The 21,945-nt window shown below is 52.7% G+C and overlaps 1 protein-coding gene across 2 annotated transcripts in view; it reads left to right on the top strand.

Annotated features, from left to right (window-relative positions):
* The first annotated feature begins 1,213 nt into the window (after positions 1 to 1,213).
* The window catches only part of Ttbk1 (tau tubulin kinase 1), a 45,228-nt gene continuing 24,496 nt past the window's right edge, over positions 1,214 to 21,945 (top strand). Inside the window, exons 1-13 of one of the 2 annotated variants that reach the window (NM_001162864.1) lie at positions 1,214 to 1,463; positions 4,578 to 4,739; positions 8,641 to 8,788; positions 9,628 to 9,701; positions 9,884 to 10,024; positions 11,024 to 11,128; positions 11,376 to 11,441; positions 11,877 to 11,969; positions 12,050 to 12,175; positions 15,213 to 15,367; positions 18,080 to 18,311; positions 18,492 to 18,670; positions 21,202 to 21,763. In NM_001162864.1, coding sequence (NP_001156336.1) covers positions 4,632 to 4,739; positions 8,641 to 8,788; positions 9,628 to 9,701; positions 9,884 to 10,024; positions 11,024 to 11,128; positions 11,376 to 11,441; positions 11,877 to 11,969; positions 12,050 to 12,175; positions 15,213 to 15,367; positions 18,080 to 18,311; positions 18,492 to 18,670; positions 21,202 to 21,763 — 1,989 coding nt within the window. In that variant the 5' untranslated portion in view covers positions 1,214 to 1,463; positions 4,578 to 4,631. The remainder of the gene's footprint in view (positions 1,464 to 4,577; positions 4,740 to 8,640; positions 8,789 to 9,627; positions 9,702 to 9,883; positions 10,025 to 11,023; positions 11,129 to 11,375; positions 11,442 to 11,876; positions 11,970 to 12,049; positions 12,176 to 15,212; positions 15,368 to 18,079; positions 18,312 to 18,491; positions 18,671 to 21,201; positions 21,764 to 21,945) is intronic. The other variant, XM_006523445.3, reaches the window with a different exon arrangement.

The following is a 21,945-nucleotide window of genomic DNA, read 5'->3' as shown; positions in this document are numbered from 1 at the left end:
GTTCTATGAACAGAACTTAGGTTGTCAGGTAGGCCTCTGAGGCAAACACTTTTATCCTATCAAGTTATCTTGCCAGCTTTTTCACTCTTTCTCTGTCTGTCTCTCTGTGTCTGTCTGTCTCTCTCTGTCTCTGTCCCTTTCTCTGTCTCTCTCTGTATCTCTCTCTGTCTCTGTCTCTCTCTCTGTCTCTGTGTGTGTGTGTTCTCTTCTTTATTGCTTTGTTATAGGGTCTCTTCTTTCACTGAACCTGGAGCTAGATTGTCCAAAAAGCTCTGAGGATTTGACTGTCTGTTTCCCCCGAGCTGGGTCTGGAGACACCCACCACAGCTCCTGGCCTTTAACTCTGGTGCTAGGAACCAAATTCGGGTCTTTAAGCTTGCACAGTGAGTGATCTTTCTTTCTAAGATACTTATAAAGATTACAAAAGTTAATGTGTCTGGCAGGTGTACCTGCTGCTATTATTATTGTTGTTGAAGATGCTCCCTCTACATTCGTGGAGGGTATAAGCAACAGGGGAGGAACCGAGAGAGGCAAAGCGCAGAGTATACTCTGAGAATATTGAGTAATCCCCATCTGTCAGGAGAGTAATAGCCTTATGGGCATATGTTGGAAAGAGTTTTTAATGTCACAGTAAAGAGTGTGTATCTTATTTGGTAAGCAATAAGAAACAGTGATTGAGTCTGTCAACAGTTGGAAGAAAGGGCCTAAGAAAGAGAAGGTAAACCAGGAGAAAAGGCAAGCAAGAACTTGATGAGGAGAGGGTTACAGATGAGGGGTAGTATGTCCAGATGTGGGATGCTGTTAGGAGAGATCGTGACAGAGCCATATGGGAAGGACAGGCACAGGTTGAGGAGAAGGCTTAAGAGGGAAGTACAGTGGCTATGTGGAGGATGGAATCGGGGACCAGGTGAGTCTAGTGGGGTCAGGCAAGGAGTAAAGGAGATATTCTGCGAAGTGGGGGAGATAAAAGGTGATGGAGACAAGAGAGGTTTCTGGGAACAGGTAAGGAAGGAGCCTATGGTCAAGTGAACGGCATAGATCAGTTAAGAGAACCTGGTAGCTGTAACGAGACCATATGAGAGTTCCCGGGCAGAGTCTAGGGGGGCAGAGTGGAACGTGATGTCAGGAAAAAAAAAAAAAAAAAAACGGCAGTGATGTAAGGGCCAGGGCGGTGGGGCGGTGATGTCAGGGCTGGTGCTGATGCTGGCGGCGCAGTGCATTGTGGGCAGCTCCCCACTTCGCAGCCGCCGCCGTCGCCCGAGGAGGATCGGGGCCGGGCCGGGCCGGGCCGGGATGGTCGCGGTCGGGAGGCCGCCGCCGCCACCGCCGGAGGGAGCGGGCCGCCCAGCGCTGCACTGAGCCGCCCCCGCCCCGCCCCGGCCCCGGGGGATGCGCCGCCCCGCGCCGCTGCCTTCACCGCCGCCGCCGCAGCCGCAGCCGCAGCCGCAGCGGACACCGAGCAGGTGAGGCGGGGCGGGGCCGGGAGGGTGGGCCGGGGGTCCCTCCTGGGGTACATCGGGCCTCCCGCCGGGCTCACCTCCCAGGGCTCGGCTCCTGTCCCGCAGCGGTCGTCGCCGCTGCCGCTAGGAGCCGGGACGCCGGCCTACACTCCCTGGGCCACAGCCCGAGGCCTGGAGCGGCTCCCAGCCCCCGCACAGACCCACCCTCCAACCCCGCGTCCCTTGTCCCTGTGATTTCCCTCCTGTCACCTCTGGCAGGTCGTGAAGATGTCTCCAGACCCTCTCTTCCATCCTCAGTCCCTACCAGCTTCCCTTTTACTTCCCAGCCGTGCCCAGAAGCCCCTCCCGTGGTCCTGTCACTGTCCCTGCCACCATGATCTCCGCCAGTCTCTTGTCTTACTTACCTCCTCTCTCCTCCCCTCCTCCTGTCACTCCGACTTACCCTGCTCGCTGCACTCTCCTCCAGACCTCTTTTCTCCTGTTCCTCGTGGCTTCACCTCTCCTAACCTGGACTCTGAGATTCCCACACATTCCGGCCTCACGCCTTGAAGAGCCGCACATCAACTCTTCTGCTCCCAAACCACGATAAGCTCCGAAGCACTTAGCTTGCTTGCTCTTGCCACTTGGCCCACATTCTCATGCATGCACACAGCCATGCCTACACACACACACACACACACACACACACACACACACACACACACACACACACAAAGGGACCTGAGTAGCTGGTCAGCCAAGCTTGTCAACCCAATCTGGGCTAAGTGGGCTCTTCGGAAGCATCCCCTGGGAAGGGAGGTGGACAGGATGGCCGGGTCCTACTTTTCTCTCCTCACCCATTCCTTTAAGATTTCCTTGAGTACCAAGTGTGAACAGCACACAGAGTTTCTTCATCCACCTGCAGAGCCACACTAGGCAGGACTGAGACGCCCACCTAGGTTGCTCAACAATTTTCTTCCTTCTTCTCCTTCTTCTCCTTCTTCTTTTCAGTACTGGGGACTGAATGTAGGGCCTTGTACTTCTTGTTAGCAAGTACTCAACCCCTCACCCCCTGATCACATTTTATTTGCTTATTTTGTGCGTAGAGGGTACACACCTGCCACAGTGCTCATGTGGAGGTCAGAGGACAAATTACAGGAGCAGCTTCCCTCTTTTGACCACAAGGGTCTCAGGAATCAATCGTGGGTTATCAAAACGGATGGCAAGGGCTTTTTCCCACAGAATGGTCTTGGCAGGCCCGCAGCCCCCCTTTTTATTAATTTTTTTAAAGATGATGTTGGGAGTTGAAACTGGCGCCTTAAACATGCTAGGTATGTATTCAACCACTGAGCTCTCCCCCCCCCCCGCCCCCGCCAAAATCTAACTCCCACTGCCCCCGCTGTGGCCCATGGCCTCTTGCACACTACAGGCGAAGCTACAATTGGTTCCAGCTAAGGTCTCCTCCACACAAGTTCCATTGCTTTCTCCAGTCTTTGTTTGTTTAATTTTTTTTCTTGTTTATATTTGGGATATCTTGTAGACCAGGCTGGCCTTGAACTTGGTGTGTAGCCAAGGTTAATCTTGAGTTCCTCACCCTTCTTCCTCCACTTCCAGAGTGTTGGGATCCCAGGAGTGTGGTACCATGGCCAGCTGCCTCAGTCTTGTCCCCGACCTATATTCCAAAGCTCTACTCCATCTCTTCCCATCTTTCTCATGTCTCTACCTTCTTCCAAACTCCTGCTGCCCCACAGCCCTAGCATTGTAAGGATCAGAGGGACTCAGTTCAGTCATTTCACAACAAAGCTATGAAGACTGATAGCATCTTTCCTCATGGAGATGCATTCTTTTCATATGCCCCGTGGTATCCCAGTGACCTGGGGAAAGGCTGTCTCAGTGCCCTCCCAACCCTCCCTGCCCTTATCAGGCTGTCAGCTTAGCCATCCCAAGGAGAATCAGACTCATACAGTGCCCACCCCCTTTCCATCTCTCTTATACCCAGTCCCCAGCCTGAATGACTCCCCCCACTCCTGTGTGTGGCTCCCCAGGGTCATGGTTGGAGTAGGGCAGAGAGCAAAGATGAGAAGGATGCTGGTTCCAAATCCTGTATTGGCTTGGCAGAAGTTCATCTTTCTGGTTCCTTCCCGACACCTGTGCACACTGACATGCACTCATACGGAGGGGTACACGGACACAGTCACAGAGAGATGTACATACATACACATTTCTTTGCATAACTTGTGTTTTAGTTGGTCTCACGGTTGGGATACTGTCTGCAGTACTCAACTTTATCCACCTCAGCCCATAAAAACTGCATTCCCTCTGGTTGGCTTCTGATAGACCTAGAAAGAGCTGCCCAGGGTCTTCCTCACCCTTGCCTACCCAGACCTGTGGTAAGGGAATAGTCTGCCTTCCCATAGACAGCACCCTCCACTCTGCTCTTCCCCAGTTCCGTCTACCATGGCCCCTGTGGAGTAGCCGCTGAGATTCTATCCCTCTGAAATCCACAGCTTTACTCTGTGGTCTTGTGTTCACATCCTGGCTTCCCCAGTCTTAGAGCAGCCATCAGGGTCAGCTCCCCTACTGAGTGCAGTGTGTGCCTCTCAACAGGCCATCTGCCTCCACACCACCCTCTAGGGGCTACTGTGCATTTTTCTTGATGGTCACATCTCTCTGGTTGGCTGGCTGGCCACTCTGATGTGGGGTATCCCGTGGCGTACTCTACTCAGCAGGTAGAGTGACTCAGGCTAGTCATTCTTGGGTCTCGGGCTAGGATGCCGGCTGGCTAACACATCTTCACTCATTAGTTTGCAGTGTCTCTATGGTAAGCAGTTCCCCATTGGCTTATTCACACATCACTGCCCTTTCCTGTTTTCACCGTGTGTGTGTGTGTGTGTGTGTGTGTGTGTGTGTGTGTGTGTGTGTGTGTCCTACTGCTGGTTTTTCACACCTCCTGTTTGTGGTTTATAACTCTCTCTTTCACTGACCGCCATCGCTAGGAGTATTTTCCCCAGTAACTCCTGGAGCATCTACCCAGTGGGCTTGGGAAGGGTGCCTGCCAGCAGGATGGGGTTCCCTTCTGAGCTGTCGGGTGGTCTAGGATGGCAGCCAGGCGTTCACTGCCCCTCCTCACTCCCCCAGGTAGATGGCCCCCCAAGGGCAGGCCCTGCGGGCACCCCTCCCTCCGGCTGGCGGATGCAGTGCCTAGCGGCAGCTCTTAAGGACGAAACCAACATGAGTGGGGGAGGGGAGCAGGCCGACATCCTGCCGGCCAACTACGTGGTCAAAGATCGCTGGAAGGTGGTGAGTGACCTAGCGGGCAGAGGGAGGGGTCTGGGAAGGGAGAAGAAGAGATCTGGAGACTCTAAGACTGGTGCCCTTGGAGCCCTTATCATAAGTGGAAGGTGTCCCCGAGCTTATTTGTATGCTTGCTTAAAGGTTATTTTGCCCACACATTGTCCCATTACCCTCTCGCCAGCCCAGCTCCCTCTCAACCCTTCCCGGGCTAGGTCGTGCTGGTCCAGTCCAGCCTGAACAACTCCTGCAGAGCCCTGGTGCGGAGGAGGGCGTTGGGGGAGGGGGCTCCTCCTTTGCCGCACCTTGGGGAAGGACATTGAGTGAGCATGTGTTCCTCGGCTTCCGCAGATGACGGAAAAGCTTGGGCCTGGGGAAAGATGCCCTGCAGGCTGCTCCCACCGCATCCGCACTCCATCTTCTCCATCCACCCTCCTCCCTTCCCGGGTTCCTGCGGCAGGTGCAACACGCCGAGACTCCATCTCCCAGCGTGCCTTGTTTCTTTAACTCAGGACTTCAGGCTCCTTGGCCTGTTGGGAGTTGTAGTCCAAGTCTCTTCCTGGAGGGAGGATGGATGGGAGGAGGGCTATGTAAGGGTTGGAGTGGTGGTTGTGTCTAGGGAACCCGGTTTACTGTCAGTCAGCTTCCGTCCAAAGCTTTCCCCTCGATGCTTCAGAGCACCCTGGTGTCCTGTTTATTGTAGGATGGGATAATGCGGGATAGTATAGTGTGAGAAAAGTGTGTGTGACTGTGGGTCTGCACGGAAATGGACATGCAGAGGGGGAAGAAAGAACCACAGAGGTCAGATTTTCACCGTGTGCAGTCGTGGTGTTCCCGTGTGCGTGTCCTTGTGCTTTGGTGTGGTGAGGCTCAGCTCACTAAGGGTGCTGGATTGGAGAGGAGGGTGGGGCCTGGGTGCAGGCAGATCTCCATGGCAACAGTCATCCAGTTTTGTAGGTACCTTAGAGGTCCAGGGAGAGAGGCAAAGTGGTAGCATTTTCTAGAATTGGGAGTGGGGGTGTTAACGAAGAGACTCTTAGGGCCCCTGAAGGGGGGACCTCTTCAGAGAGAGTGTGAGAGAGTGGCTGAACAGAAATGGAGAAGGGGCCAGGGCAGCCATAGAAGGAAGGGGTGTTTGGCAAAGTGAGAAACGCTCCTTTAAGACCCCCAGGTCCCTGGCACAGGAGCTTCATGTCTGGCAGATGGGAGGGTGAATAACATTTGTACTGAAAGGCAAGAAAAAGACTGCTCACACACACTGAGTTTAGACTAAGACCTTGTTGTGCTTTGTGAAGGAAATGGCAGAGGGAATGGGAGGGGAGGGGCACATGTATATCGGGCCTGGACTTCCCTTAGAACTGTCTCCCATTTGTTCCCCTGAAGGGCTGGGAGGACTAGGTGACATATGCAGGCATTTTCAGGGAGGGGTGGGATTGACATAACTAGGAATCATGGACCAGAGATGGCTGCAGCCAGGAGAAACAAGGGTCAGCATACTGGGAAGAAAATTTCTTTGTCCTTAAAAATAAAAAATAGCCAGATGTGGTGGCATACACCTTTAATCCCAGCACTTGGGAGGCAGAGGCAGGCGAATTTCTGAGTTCGAGGCCAGCCTGGTCTACAGAGTGAGTTCCAGGACAGCCAGGGCTATACAGAGAAACCCTGTCTCGAAAAAACTATAAAACAGAGAGAGAGAGAGAGAGAGAGAGAGAGAGAGAGAGAGAGAGAGAGAGAGAAATAGTAACTTGTTCATGGGGCAGGGGTGTCCTTGCAATCAGCACAGCAAACAACATTAATGATATCTTAGTGTTTCTTCTTCCCCTTTCTTGGTCTGAGGATGTACAAATGCCTTCGGTGGGTTATGTCAGGAACTGATGGAGTGCCTACAGCAATTCCCAGCACACCTTTGCTTCGTAGGTGTGCTTAGTCAATTGCTAAGTTCCCGTGATTGGAAGACAGGGTCTGTCTGGTCTGTTGGTGGCATCAACACTGTCAGCAAGGTCAGCCCACCCAAGAACTGGGACTGTAGGACTGAAAGGTCCTTAGGACTCATTCCAAACCGATTCTCTCTATTTGAATAGAACAAAGCAAAGGCTCAAAAAGTTTAAGAGACTTACATTACTCTAGACTGTCCAGAGTGGGCCAAGAAACAGGGTGTCCATTCTAAATAAACCGTGACTCTCCTGTGGTGTAGCTTCTCTGGTTTAGGGAGGTTTTCCAGCAGGGGTTGGGATTATTAAAACATACAGAAGGAGAGGAGAAATGGGTGGAGCCTGTCAAGCCTTTGAAAGGGTGTCCTGTTAAGGGGGCTTTAAGCAGATCTGTCTTGTGACACTCATGAGCCCTGGACACTTTTGCCCACATGATATCTCCTATCACAGAGTGTTAACAACTGCATTTTAGGACTGCATTGGTATGGAGAGTCATATATTCATATTATAGAATGAGATTTTTCTCTTTGATCTAAAAGTTCATGACTTTATCTTTTGATCTGAAAACAAGTTAAAACTTCTTCATGATCCCCCAAAATGTGAGGGTGACTGTGGCTAGTGGAAAAATATGCCCTTCACCATAGGGCTGGTGCAAGGAAAGGATGCTAGATGCGTGCCGACTAGACCCCTGCTCTAGGGATGGGTAGGTGGCAAAGAGAGAAAGAAGCAGGCTCAGTTTGGGGAAAAGGCCAGTGGAGAAGTTGGTCTATGGAAAGTCGGGGGGGGGTAGGTGTTGGCAAAGGCCCCACCCTTCAGGGATTCTGGTGGCGTATGTGTCAGCAATGTCCCGCAATCTCACGGGTTCTACATCAGTGGTTTCTGTACCCGGTTATTTTATAGCTGTGGCCTAGCCAAGGCATTTCAGCGCCCCCCCCCCCCAGGCCTTGTGACTGTAGGGAGTCAGGTGAGTTTCCTCATCTGCTGTGGAGCCTGGTGATGTCTGTGAGCCCCTCACTTGCCTACCCTGTTTTCTGTGCTCACATACAGCAAGCTGTAAAAGGATGCGGAAGAGGTTACTGTTTCCATGGTTATGATAGGCTGGGGTCTGGGTCTGCGCCCACCTGGTTGTGAGGCTTCTGCTGTCTGTCTAACTTCCATCCAGAGCAGGGAGGTTCCTCGGTTTCTTATTGCTCTTTCTAGGTCTCTTTCTTTGTTTCCCTCCCTGGCTCAAGAAACGTCACCACTCCTCATAGCTCTGGCTTCTCTCCTGTCCTTTATTGTTATTATTTCTGACATTTATTGATGTGTGGCATGTCTTTGGGTGTCACAGCATGTGTGTGGATGTCAGAGGATAACCTGGAAAGCCAGCTAGCTCTCTCTTACCACGTGAGCCTTGGGGAATCAAGCTCAGAATGTCAGGCTTGGCCGCAAGCACCTTTATCTGCTAAGTTCTTACTGGTGGATCCTTCCCTTTCTTCTTCCCTCCCTCCCTTTCTTTGGAGGATGGGTCTCAGATATCCCAGGCTAGCACTTGCTATGAAGCCTGGGCTGGTATTGAACTTCTATCTTTTGGCCTCTCCCTTCTTCCCCACCGCAGAGAATGATAGGTGTGCAGCGCCATGCCTGATGGATGTAGTGCTGGGGATTGAACCTGGACTTCGTGCGTGCAACATGCTTGGCCCTGCTCTCCTTTTAGGGAAGAAACGATGTGGGCTGACCTATGACCCTTAGAACCCTGTGTCATTTGGGCTGTCTCCATGTCTGATGGAAGCCAGGTGTCTTTTATCTTCCGCTCCTATTCAGATATCTGTCTGGAGCTGTGTGTTGAAAGGGATCTATGCTTCTGGGCTGAGCTGTCTGTTTCAGAGGAGAGAAGCGGACACTGACACACCTGCCTGTCAGTGGAGAACGCAATCAGTGGAGGTGGGTTGAGGAGCTGTCCAGCTTGATCCCTGAGCACCACTCTCCCCCATCCACAGCTGAAAAAGATCGGGGGCGGGGGCTTCGGTGAGATCTATGAGGCCATGGACCTGCTGACCAGGGAGAACGTGGCTCTCAAGGTGGAGTCAGCCCAACAGCCTAAGCAGGTCCTCAAGATGGAGGTGGCTGTGCTCAAAAAGCTTCAAGGTACCGCCCTGGGGCTGGGGAGTGGGAAGGAGGAGGGTGGAGCCAGGATGGAAGAGAGATGGGACCAGCATCTAGGAGAGCGAGGGAGAGGGAGGGAGGCCCTGTGCTAGTGATGGCAGAGTGAACTGGATCATGGGCAGTTGAGCCAGAGTGTTGGGAAGGAGGTGGGGCTATAACAGGCATTCGTGGAGCTAAGGCTGGGGACCTGGCTCAAGAGTGTGCCAGAGGGATGGCCAATGGCTCCAAGACTAAAAGCACTTGCCTCGCAAGCTAGAGGTCTCAAGTTCAGAATCTCAGAACCCACGTAAGAGCTGGGTGAGCTGGGTGAGCTGGGTGTAGTATACATACACACCACAAACAACTAGTGTTTGTGTGTGTGTGTGTATGAGAGAGAGAGAGGCAGACAGACAGAGACAGACACACACATAGAAAGAAAGACATATACACAGAGAGAAACATACAGAGAGACAGACAGAGAGACAGACACATAGAGAGAGACAGACAGACATACACAGAGAGAAACAGACACAGAGAGACAGACAGACACAGAGACAGACACACAGAGACAGAGACATACAGACAGAGTCAGACAGATGAGAGATAGACATACACAGAGACAAAGACAGACATACACATACAGAGACAGACAGAAACACAGACATACAGAGATACAGTCACAGAGAGCTCAACAGAGACAGAGACAGACAGACAGACACACACACACACAGAGATAGACAAAGACAAATAGAGAGACAGAGATCAAGAGTGCACCAGAGCCTATCTGGCTACTGAGGAGAAAGGAATGGGACTGGGGAGGCCCCTGTGTTTGTGCTCTCCAGGCAAGGACCACGTGTGCAGGTTCATTGGCTGTGGCCGTAACGAGAAGTTTAACTATGTGGTGATGCAGCTCCAGGTGTGTCCTTGGGGTCCGCTCACTTGCCTCTTTGCCCAAGAGCTGGAGCGTGGTGTGGGTGGGGCATGTGGCAGGAGGCATCCGTTCTTGATGGGATGGGTACACAGGGGGGCAAGGCTGGGTGGTGAATGTGGCTGAGATGGGTCTTCCCCCTCCCACCCTGTCCCACCCTGTCCTCCCAGGGCCGGAACCTGGCTGACCTGCGCCGCAGCCAGCCAAGGGGCACTTTCACGTTGAGTACCACACTGCGCCTGGGCAAGCAGATCCTGGAGTCCATTGAAGCCATTCACTCCGTGGGCTTCCTGCACCGTGACATCAAGCCGGTAAGCAGTGCGCTGAGAGCTCCTGTGGTCTGTGGGTCCTCGCTTCTCCACGACAGTGCTGGGCCCTCAGAGCCTCCTCTCTTTGAGCACTTCTTGATCTGTACCAAAGCCACAGCCCCTCTTTCTCGCCTCTTGGCCAAGCCAGGTTGAATGCCCGGCTCTCCATTTGCCTTCATCTCTCACCCATGACCCTGTGTCTTCAGTCTAGAGGTGGCACCTAACTTTCTGTGGCATCTTGGTGCTAGAAAAACAAAGTAAAATCCTTTAAAAAAATAGTGTAAAAAGAAGCCTGGGGGTGTGGGCAAGGTGAGGGGTGGCGCACGCCTTTAATCCCAGCACTCAGGGAGGCAGGTGGATCTCTGTGAGTTCGAGGTCAGCCTGGTCTACAGAATGAGTTTGAGGCCAGCCAGGGCTACACTGAGAAACCCTGCCTTGAAAAATCAAGATAAAAAAATAAATAAAAGAGGGGGAGAGGGGAGGGGATTTTCGGAGGGGAAACTAGGAAAGGGGATAACATTTAAAATGTAAATAAAGACAATATCTAATTTAAAAAAAGAAAGATATATTGTAAGGAATTGTTTTTCTTTAATAAATGGAATCATGGAAAAAATAAAAGTAAAAAATAATAAGGCATAAAAGGGTAAGAAGAGGGACCTGGGAAGGCTGGGGGAATGGCCAAGGGTGCATAGCAAGAAGGATTCAGTGGATCTATCCCCACTGCCTGCTGGGAGCCGAGGACTTAGAGCCAGACAGGGCAGAGCTCAAAGCTGGTTGTGTCCAGTTCTGTGATCCAGAGATGCCCCGTCAACCTTGGATGCCACCTGATTTCTGTATCTCTAAATTGAGGATAGTTATACATGCCGTGTTGTCGAGATGCCACAGTTTGTCATGCTCATGTGACAAGAGTCCACGGGCGGGTGTCCTTCAGCACAGCCATAGTAATTCCTTAGTGGCTCTTGGGGTTCTGGTCCCCAGTTCACAGCTGCTGTCTTCCCACAGTCCAACTTTGCCATGGGCCGGCTGCCCTCGACCTACAGGAAGTGCTACATGTTGGACTTTGGGCTAGCCAGGCAGTACACTAACACCACTGGGGACGTCCGGCCTGTGAGTACCACTGGGCACCGGGATATGGTGAAGGCTCTCCCCAGTCTCTGGTATGGGGTACCCCACTGTTTTCCTTGTAGCCACTTCAGCAGGCCTGCCTGTCCTTCAGTATTAGTTCATCCAACCCTGGGGTGACAGCCTGGCCCACTCTCCTGTCTGGGCTCCTGGATATCAGGATGAGGTGGCCCGTTAGGCCGGGTGGTGGTAGGGTCAGCAGAGTGGCTGAGGTGCGGTCTCTTGTCTGCAGCCTCGGAATGTGGCCGGGTTCCGGGGGACTGTCCGCTACGCCTCGGTCAATGCTCACAAGAACCGGGTGAGTGAGCAGCAAACACAGCCTGAGCTAAGGGCAGAAAGAAAAGGTCGGTCCTAGAGCACGCTGTGGATGTCGGGGGTAGGGGGTGGGAAGAAAAGAACGGAGCATCAGCTGCAATCTGTCGCTGGGGAAGCCTGGAGTTGGAGAAAGGCTTACTAGTAGCTGTCTCTGATGCCCTTTCCTTCTGGGCTTCCATCACCTCTCCTCCCGCTCAAAATCCCTGGGGAAGGGACAAAACAACAGTCAGAACTTTTTACTGTGGTATTCTGTGTATGCTGAGGTACAGGGTGGGCTACAGCTTCAGAGAGAACCCAGTGTTGTCTATCCGGGACTGGTGATCAGGGCTCTCTGACAGAAGTCTCCCAGAAAAGGGTCCACCACCCATCCCCAGGGGAGGACTTGAGAGCTCTAAGTGACTTCCCCCTTACCTCCCAGGAGATGGGCCGCCATGATGACCTGTGGTCCCTCTTCTACATGCTGGTGGAGTTTGCTGTGGGCCAGCTGCCCTGGAGGAAGATCAAAGACAAGGTGAGGTCCCCACAGCTGCGTGGAAGAGGCAGAGGGTAGAGCAACCGGGGGCTCTATCTCCTGCACTCTCTCCCCTCCAGGAGCAGGTGGGGATGATCAAAGAGAAATACGAGCACCGGATGCTACTGAAGCACATGCCATCCGAGTTTCATCTCTTCCTGGACCACATTGCCAGCCTCGACTACTTCACCAAGCCCGATTACCAGGTGCGACCCCCAGCCTGGGGCACCCCTGGGAAGCTGCTGGCTCTCCAGCAGTGGCTGCCCCCCACCCCTGCAGCCTGGCATATTTCAAGATTGCCCCCCAAGTCTGCCCCTTGGTCTTCTAACTGTACCAACCTGTTCTTGCCCTTGCAAACAGTAGTCAGTGCTATTTCTCAAGAGCTGATCTTCCCGGTATCAGTGCTGGGCTTGTGTTATCGAATTTAAGCTTCAAAATAAGGTTCTGAGGCCGGGCATGGTCATGCACACCTTTAATTCTAGATGTGGGGCGGAGCAAGTAGATGTCTCTGTGAGATTGAGGACAGCCTAGTCTCTGCTCTGCATAGAGTTCCAGGCATCTGGGACAAAGTGAGATCCTGTCAGAGAGAGAGAGAGAGAGAGAGAGAGAGAGAGAGAGAGAGAGAGGAAGGAAGGAAGGAAGGAAGGAAGGAAGGAAGGAAGGAAGGAAAAGAGATAGAAAGAGGAAGAAAGAAAGAAAAGAAAGAAAGGAAGGAAGGAAGGAAGGAAGGAAGGAAGGAAGGAAAAGAGATAGAAAGAAAGAGAAAGAAAGAAAGAAAGGAAAGAAAGAAAGAAAGAAAGAAAGAAAGAAAGGAAGGAAGAAAGAAAGAAAGGAAAGAAAAGAAAGAAAAGGAAAAAGGAAAAAAAAAGGAGTCTTTAAGAACTATGATGTAGCCAGAGTCGGGCAGCGTAGGGGTGGCTCATGTCTTTGATCCCAATACTCAGGAGGCAGAGAGAGGCGTATCTCTGAGTGTTTTAAGCCAGTTGGTCTACAGAGTGAGTTCCAGGACAGCCAGAGAAGCTGTCTTCAAAACCAAAAAACCAAACAACCAACCAACCAAACAAACAAACAAACAAACAGGAGCCTGCAGGAAGCTCACTGGGGTGATTGTTCTTGGTTCATAGGTGGGGAACTGAGGTTAGGCATTGCAGCTCAGAGACAGTGGTGCGTGACAGGGTACAGACTGAGAAATCTGACCTTAGCATGTCTCTGTATAACCTTGGTAGAGTTCACTTCCTGAACCAGGACAGACCTCCCCTTCACATACCCTGTCCCTCGGTGTGGCAGGCAAGAAGAGATTAGGTCAAACTCAATAGAAAATGGCTCAGACAAGAGACAGAGTGAACAGAAGGCTCTCAGGCGCCTCCCGGCCTAAAACAGCATGCTGTAGCAAATCCCACTTTCTGTTGGTTTTCTTGAGACAGGGTCTCATGTAGACCAGCTGTCCTCAGACTGACTGTGCAGCTGAAGTTAACCTTGAACTTCTCATCCTCCTGCCTCTGCCACGTCCCAAGGGCAGAGATTATAGCCGTGTGCCACCATTGGTCCACTGAGCTTGAGATTGGACCCAGAGCATTCCGGGTGCTAGGCAAACAAACATCCTACTAACGGAGCCACAGAGCCTCAGGGAACTCATTTTTGTTTGTTTGTTTATTTGTTTTATAAGTAGAGGCCGTACACTCTGCAATAGTGATCGAGAAAACAGGGTTGCTTCGTGTGGTGGTGCACAGCTGCAGTGCCAGAACCCAGGAGGCAGAGGCAGGAGGACCGTGAATTTAAGGACAGCCTGGACTACATAGGGAGACCCTGTCTCAACAACAACAAAATCAAGGCTAGAGAAATGCGTCAGTGATCAACAGCTTGTGCTGTCCTTGTTCAGTTCTCAGCACCCATGCCAGGAATTTTACAACCAAATGTAACTCCAGCTTCAGGGGACCTAACACCATCTTCTGATACTCACGGGCACCTGCACTCACATACACCACAGACCACACTCACATACCATACACCATACACACACACACACACACACACACACACACACACACACACACCATATACAACTCACACATACACACATGCACACACACATACCATACACCACACATACATACACACACACACCATATAACACACACATACACACCATACACACATATACACATGCACCCCCCCAACACACACCACACACACCTACCCCCAAATCAAACACAGTACTATGTATTGCATATAATTGTGTGTGTCACGTTCTGTCTATGGCCAGGCCACCATCACCACACACTGGGGAATGTTGTACCTCCATGCCACAGTGGTTGTGACATGGCCAGGCAATAGGAATTTTCCGCTTATCAACCAACTCTTGGTGCCACCATCATATCTACCACTCTGGTGAGGGACCACTTAACTGGCTCCAGGTCTAATGCTCTCCCATGGCTGCATCACAACACCTCCTGGCACTGGAGAGTAGAGAGACATGCCATCAGTGTTTGCCAGGAAGCCACTCTGAATGAGGTACAGAAGGGAATCAGGCAGTGTCGATCATAGACACTGAAGCACACGGGTCCTGTCAGTGGAGTGCTTGCCCTGGGTTCTGAAGAGAGCCAGCCCGGTGCGGGACGGCCTGGGCTCCTCAGAGGTCTGTGGCCACCTAATACCTCTTGAATGCAGCGTCCCAGGTGCTGGTAGAGCTGACATCCTACTCTTGTCCTGGCTCAGTCCACACAGTTATGCCTACCTCCATGCCGAGTCCTGCCCTGACTGCTAGAGGTATAGAGTTGGCAGAGAGCCACGGAAGTGTTGCAGAAATGGACACTCTGTGCTCAGGGATGAGACGGAAGCCACATGGGAGAGTCAGGTGGCAGGAAAGGACAAAGGGAGAGGCCCCCACCAGAGCCAGCAGCCTGAGGAGAGGAGAGAACACGAGGAAACACCAGTGGTTCAGAGCTACTGATGTGCCTGTCAAGATGACAGAAGTGGCAGGAGGGTCTGGAGACTGTCATCGAGGGACAGTTCTCACAGGACTAGGATCCATCTGGCAGGGCTTAATCCAAGACAATGATTTGCATACTGCTTTGTGTTATGTTTTCATTTAAAATCAGTGTGTGCCTCTCCTTCCAATGTCCCCTCTAGGCCCTTCCCTGACCTGGAAGCATCCCCTCCCCTCCCACTCCCCTGCATTGTCCCTTCTGCCTGGCTAGCCCTGGAGTCACCTCTCTGTCCCCCTGCCCTCCCCATCCCCTGCAGTTGATCATGTCAGTGTTTGAGAACAGCATGAAGGAGCGGGGCATTGCCGAGAACGAGGCCTTTGACTGGGAGAAGGCAGGCACTGATGCCCTCCTGTCCACGAGCACCTCCACCCCACCCCAGCAGAACACGCGACAGACCGCAGCCATGTTTGGGTGAGTCTGAGCAGGGGCATTATAGTGGGTGGAGTGGCCAGGGACCCTTACCTGGAGCTATCACCTGAGAAGCCAGTCCTCTCCTCCCCCTGGGGAGTCTCTTACTCCTCGTCCCAGACAGCAGAGTCCTGGACTTTTGAGAGATTCCATCCCAGCTCTACCCTGGATCTGAGTATGGAGTGGGCATCATCTTCATTTAGAGCTTTTGGTTAAGGAAGACCTCCCGAGTGAAATGACTTGATCTGCACAGTCTTTCTTTCTCGTTGTAAATAACGAGCGTGTCTCACACCGTCTAAACACCACCACGGCTCAGGGAGATGTTAACCCCTGTATTCAGAGGACCTCAGAGAATGCTGGGGTGTCTGCAACCATGTGGCCAGTAATTTCTGAACTACACGAGGCACATAGAAGAGTACCTGGGGGAGGGTCCTGACTCAGAAGGGCTGCTGCCTGTTATTAGTCAGCGTTCTCCAGAGAAACAGGCCTTACAGGATGGGTCTCTATCTATATAGAAAGGAGAGTTAGAAGGAGGGCTTACAGGCTGTGGTCCAGCTAGTCCAACAATGGCTGCCTAGCAGTGAAAGCTGCAAGAATTAGTAGTTGTTCAGTCCATGAGGCTGGATGTCTCAGCCGCTCTTTGATATACACCAGAGACCTGAAGAAGTAGGCTGCGATGCCAGAGAGGGAATGGACTTGCGAGCAAGAAGCAGCAGACAAAGAGGCCAAGCTTCCTTCTTCCCTGTGCCTTTGCATACATACGCTTGGCTCAGATTAAAGGTGGATTTTATGAATTCAAAAGATCTGGATCAAAGGTGAATCCTCCCACTCAGAGATCAAGATTAGAAGTGGCTCTTCCTGGCCGGGCGTGGTGGCGCACGCCTTTAATCTCAGCACTTGGGAGGCAGAGGCAGGCAAATCTCTGAGTTCGAGGCCAGCCTGGTCTACAGAGTGAGTTCCAGGACAGCCAGGGCTACACAGAGAAACCCTGTCTCGGGGGGAAAAAAAAGTGGCTCTTCCCACTTTAAATGATTTAATTGAGAAAAAAAAAAAAAACTCTCATAGCATGGGTTTTAGATAATTCCAGATGTAGTCAACTAAGATTCCAGATGTTGAGAGTCAAAATTAGCCATCATGCCACTCAATCCAGGGCCATCTTTATGGAGGAGATGCTCAAAAACTGCTGGCATATTATGGTGGCCCAGTTTTGTGGTGAGATTGCAGAGGGAAGCCGGTCGTGATGGTATGTCTGTAATTCCAGCATTAGAAGGATAAGGCAGGACAATCACTAGTTTGATACTAGCCTGGGCTACGGAGGAAGACCTTGTTTTTAAAACAGAAAGGGGCTTGGGATAAGGCTCCATGGATAAAGCATTTGCTGTCCAAGCATAAGGTCGTAGTTTCGGTCCCAAAAGCCCCACAAAGAGGTACACAGTAGTGTGTCTCTGTCATCTTTGTGTTTCTGGGTGGCATGGGAGGCACAAGCAGAAAGACTCCTGGAAGCTTGCAGGTCAGCTGGCCTGATGCATGAGAGAACCTCAGCTTAGTTGGTCCTGGGGTACCCCCTCTCTGATCCCTGTAATCAGAAGGCAGGGGCAGGCAGATCTCTGGGAGTTTGAGGCCAGCCTGGTCCACTGAACAAGTTCCAGACCAGCTGAGGCTCCATAGTGAGACCATGTCTCAAAACACAAAGCAAACAAATGAACAGAAACAAAAAGCAAGGTGAAGGGCCATAGAAGACACCCGCACCAACCTTGAGCCTACACACACACAAACACACACACACACAGCTAAGTCTTGAGGTGGGAAGAGAGCCAGAAAGGAAAGAAATTATTTAAAGAGTTAAAAAATGGGGCCGGAGTGTGCTCAGCAGGTGAGAACATGGGCTGCTCTTGGGAGTATCTGGGATCAATTCCCAGCACCCACACTGTTGTTCACAGTTGTCTGTAACTCCAGCCCTAGGGATCTCATGCTCTCTTCTGGGTTTTCTCAGGCACCAGACACACACACACACATGGTACACATACACACATGGTAACACACACACGTGGTACACACATACACACATATGGTACACACATACACACATGGTACACACACACATACATGGTACACACACACATACAGGGAAAACACATACATAAAACATAAATCTCTCTCCTCTCTCTCTCTCTCTCTCTCTCTCTCTCTCTCTCTCTCTCTTTGAGACAGGGTTTCTCTGTATAGCCCTGGCTGTTTTGGAACTCACTCTGTAGACCAGACTCAGATATCTGACTGCCTCTACCTCCTAATGCTGGGATTAAAGGCATGTGCCACCACTGCCTGGCAATAAATCTCTTTTAAAGAGGTTTACAGAAGGAGTTCAAAGGAGTCTCTTTAGACTTGTTCTGGGGTCTAAAGGAAGTCTGATTCTGACAGTGGACTGTATAGCAAGGGCTTGAAAACCCACAGATCTGAAAAAGTGGGGCTCAGGGGGGATGTTCCAGTCCCTGCTGGCCACACCTCCTTGTAGCCCCTGCCACCTTGAGGATGGTCTGGCTCAGAGGCCTTGTAGGCAGGGATGGCAATGGGCCTCTTCTCTGGCTACTCTGGAGATGGTCCCCAGGGCTTGTGCTGGCAGAGAGTAAAGGAGATGGGGAGGAAGGAGGCCTCCCAGGTGGGTTCCCTAACCCTAACCCCTGCAAGCCTTTCCCATGACTTTCCCTGCCTCCCCAGAGTGGTCAATGTGACACCGGTGCCTGGGGACCTGCTTCGTGAGAACACTGAGGACGTACTGCAGGGAGAGCACCTGAGTGACCAGGAGAACGCACCCCCAATCCTGCCCGGGAGGCCTCCAGAGGGCTTGGGCCCTGGTCCCCATCTTGTTCCCCACCCTGGGGGTCCTGAGGCTGAAGTGTGGGAGGAGACAGATGTCAACCGCAACAAACTGCGCATCAACATTGGCAAAGTAAGTGCATCTAGGCAGAAGGGTATGGGCAGCCTTCCCCACCTGGGTTCCCAGCCCTGGGCCCTACCCACCCCCAACCCCCACCCCATGCCTCTCACCCACAGCCAACCTGTCCACCCTAACTCACAGCACCCACAGCTAGCCTGTCCACCCTAACTCACAGCACCCCCTCTTCTGCAGACCCCCTGTGTGGAGGAAGAGCAGAGTCGAGGAGTAGGGGTCCCCAGTTCCCCAGTGCGTGCCCCCCCAGACTCCCCAACAACCCCAGTGCGGTCTCTATGCTACCGGAGGGTCAACAGCCCAGAGTCGGAGAGGCTGTCTACAGCTGCTGATGGTCGGGTAGAGCTGCAGGAGAGGAGGTGAGTTTGTGTACAGGGGTTCAGGGTGGCGTGTCAAAAGCCTGGCCCCACCTGCCTTCATCAGCATGGCTGCTCTGCGAAAGGTCAGGTCACCCATGTGGCTTAGAGGGCACCTAAAAAGTGAGGTGAGGGTCAGGCCCACAGATTGGAGTCAGGTGTGGCCTATGGTGGGCTTGCAGAGAGGAAAGAATGGGACAGGTCAGTTTCTGGACCCAGAAGATGGTCCTAGATAACAATTCACAGATGCCTGGAGAGCAACAGAGGTGGGCTTGCTTTGGCCACCCGCAGTCAGAGAGCCTGAGAGAGGGGTTTGAGGAACTGCTGGTGGGCTAAGTTTTGGGGGTTCTAAGGGACATGATATGAATTGAGAGCCAGAGGGACCCAGAAGCAACCTGGCTGGTGAGAGGCAGGCTGAGAGGGAATTAGCCCTTAATTGGTGGGAGGAGGATAAAGTTGGCCAAGGGTTCGGTGGAGCTGGCAGGGGTGGATCAAGTCACACTAGGGTGGGTGGGACACCAGGTAAGGGGTCACCTGGAAGATGAAATGTCCTTGATTTCCCTTAGCCTCTGAAGAACTTTGCTCCACAGTAGACCAGGGCTTTGGTAAACTAGGAAGTAGAGAAGATGCTCTCTCGACCCTGCAGGAAGAGGGCATCCTTTTTGATATCCTCTCAGTGTCTTGCCTAATGACCTACATCAGCCACGGCCCCTCCCCCAGACTCCACCCTAAACTGTCCGGAGTGCCAGATTGAAAACAGTGCCAGTTTGCAGGGGCTGGGGGCTGGGGGCTGTGTGGACAAAACCAAGACAAGTCTGTGTCCCTGAGTGTATGACAGCTTGCACTCACCTGGGCTGTCCTGCCAGGCACAAGGGACCTCATCTTCACCCACGCAGCATGGAGTCCCTCGGTACAAAGGGTTCTGGACATGGAGAAGCAAGGAAGGGATGACTGGAGACCAAAGGGGCAAGTGTTCTGAGCAAGACAGTTTTGAAGAGCTGCCCTCTTAGAAGTAACACTGAACGGGTCAGTTTGGCTCACAGGCAACACCACTTCAGGAATGGCAGAAAGGGGTGGGCTGAAGAGGGTTTCCGCTACAGCAGGCTCAGGATGTCGCAGACAGGGAAAGGGGGTAGGATGGCACGTGGTGGCACATGGAGCACAAAAAGTATGGAGCAGACAAGGCTGGGGTGGCCCAGCTCTCTGTCACCTACACACACAGGGACATGTGTTGGCAGAGTCCACTCCTGCTTTGTTCCCTTCTGTCCTTTATGTCCCTCAGAACAAGGTGTACCCCTGGGAAACGAAACGGGACCAGCCATTTCCAGGGAGTCGCAGGGCGGCCTCTGTCAACGGTGTTTTATTTCAAGCCTCACTAACAAATCGATACAAATGTGGTGTAAAAGGAGAGCTTAGACAGTTGCCATGCAGGCTGGGCAGGGTCTTTTGAGAAAGGCTGACAGGAAGTTCCTCTCTACATATCTCCCCTCTGCAACTGAGTCACTCTCACCGAGCACCAGTCAGCCCCTTGCCTGTAGCCAAATGGGAGATGGGTTACAGGTCGCAGATGAGTTAGGCCTGCTGGTTTTCCTGGTATTCTGGGGTTCAGGAGCCAATGCTGTCCCCATATGTAGCATCTTCCTTTACACACACGCACACACACACACACACCAGCTACATTGTGCAAGAAGCACGCTCACCTTGGAAGCAGAGATTTGGGTGTCATGTGAAAGTCACAGGCATAGTTCAAGGTAGTAACAGATGTCCCCTGCAGGATCTGTGCCCTGAGGTTAAAGGTTAGAGGAAGCCAGGCCCTGCCTGGAAGAGGAGATCACAGTCTATAGGAATGCAAGACAGATCTGAGGTCCATGGTCTGGTGGGGGCTCAGGGTGCCTCGTGGGGACGAGTAACTGTCCATGCAGGAAGGGGAGGGCTCGCTCCAGGAAGTATGTCAGGGCAAAGTTCAGGGAGCAAAAGGTGAAGGTGCAGGCTGTGGGGTGGACAGTTGATGAAAACGTCCTGAAAGAGACCTGTGTAGGGAAAAGGGAAAACATCAGGTTGAGAGGCCCTGGGTGCAAGCTAAGGAGAGCAGACTTTGGCTTCCACCTAGGGACTGACAAAGCCTTGCCTGCCCGGGGTTATGGAGCGCCAGCTGGGCAGGACTGGAGGTGTCAGTGGTGGAGCTGGAAGCCATCTGTACACTCAAGAACCAGCTGGTGTCTTTGCCCCGGATGCAGCAGGAGGGAGCTGCAGATGGAGTGAGTACCCGACGGGTGTTAGAAAGACTAGATTCCCTGGGATAGCCCAGAGGCTCCGAGAGGGACAAGCTCATTTTCTGCACGCTCTTGTTCCTGGACTACGGTAAGTGTTAAGGAACATTGGTTGAAGAAATCCATGGTAAGGGGAGATATAAAGGGAAGTGTTTCTAGTAGGTGATGTTGAAGGAGTCACACACTACCCTGCCGCTGCTGGCCTGATGTCCCTGGGGCTTCAGAGGCCCCCCACACTGAACTCCATGTGGGTGGCTCTTGCAGGTCACGGATGGATCTGCCTGGCTCCCCCTCCCGCCAGGCCTGCTCCTCACAACCAGCTCAGATGCTGTCAGTGGACACGGGCCATGCTGACAGGCAGGCCAGTGGCCGCATGGACGTCTCTGCCTCTGTGGAGCAGGAGGCCCTGAGCAACGCCTTCCGCTCAGTGCCACTGGCTGAGGAGGAAGACTTTGACAGCAAGGAGTGGGTCATTATTGACAAGGAGACGGAGCTCAAGGACTTCCCTCCCGGGGCTGAGCCTAGCACATCAGGCACCACTGATGAAGAGCCCGAGGAGCTGCGGCCCCTGCCCGAGGAGGGCGAGGAAAGGAGGCGACTGGGGACAGAGCCCACTGTCAGGCCGCGTGGACGTGGTATGCACACGCTGACAGAGGAGGACCCACGGCAGATGCTGCCCCAGCCTGCACCACCTCAGTTGAGCCAGGCTGATGGCCGGTCAGAGACATCACAGCCACCCACGCCTGGCAGCCCTTCCCACTCTCCCTTGCACTCGGGACCCCGACCTCGACGGAGAGAGTCAGATCCCACGGGCCCTCAGAGACAGGTAAGACTGGACTTGTACATTACCTCCCTACCCAGAGATCCCTAGAGTTCTGCCAGCAGGCCTGCTGTGTTCTACGTTGAGGTGGGCCCTTCTGGCCTAGGAACCCAGCAGTGACAGGCCATGTTGGAGACAGACAGGTGTAAAGGCCCCACAGAATATGTGGGGATAGATGAGACCTAAGC

The sequence above is a fragment of the Mus musculus genome, chromosome 17, assembly GCF_000001635.26.
Source record: "Mus musculus strain C57BL/6J chromosome 17, GRCm38.p6 C57BL/6J".
Taxonomy (NCBI): Eukaryota; Metazoa; Chordata; class Mammalia; order Rodentia; family Muridae; genus Mus; species Mus musculus.
This window is presented reverse-complemented; position numbering and strand designations above follow the sequence as displayed.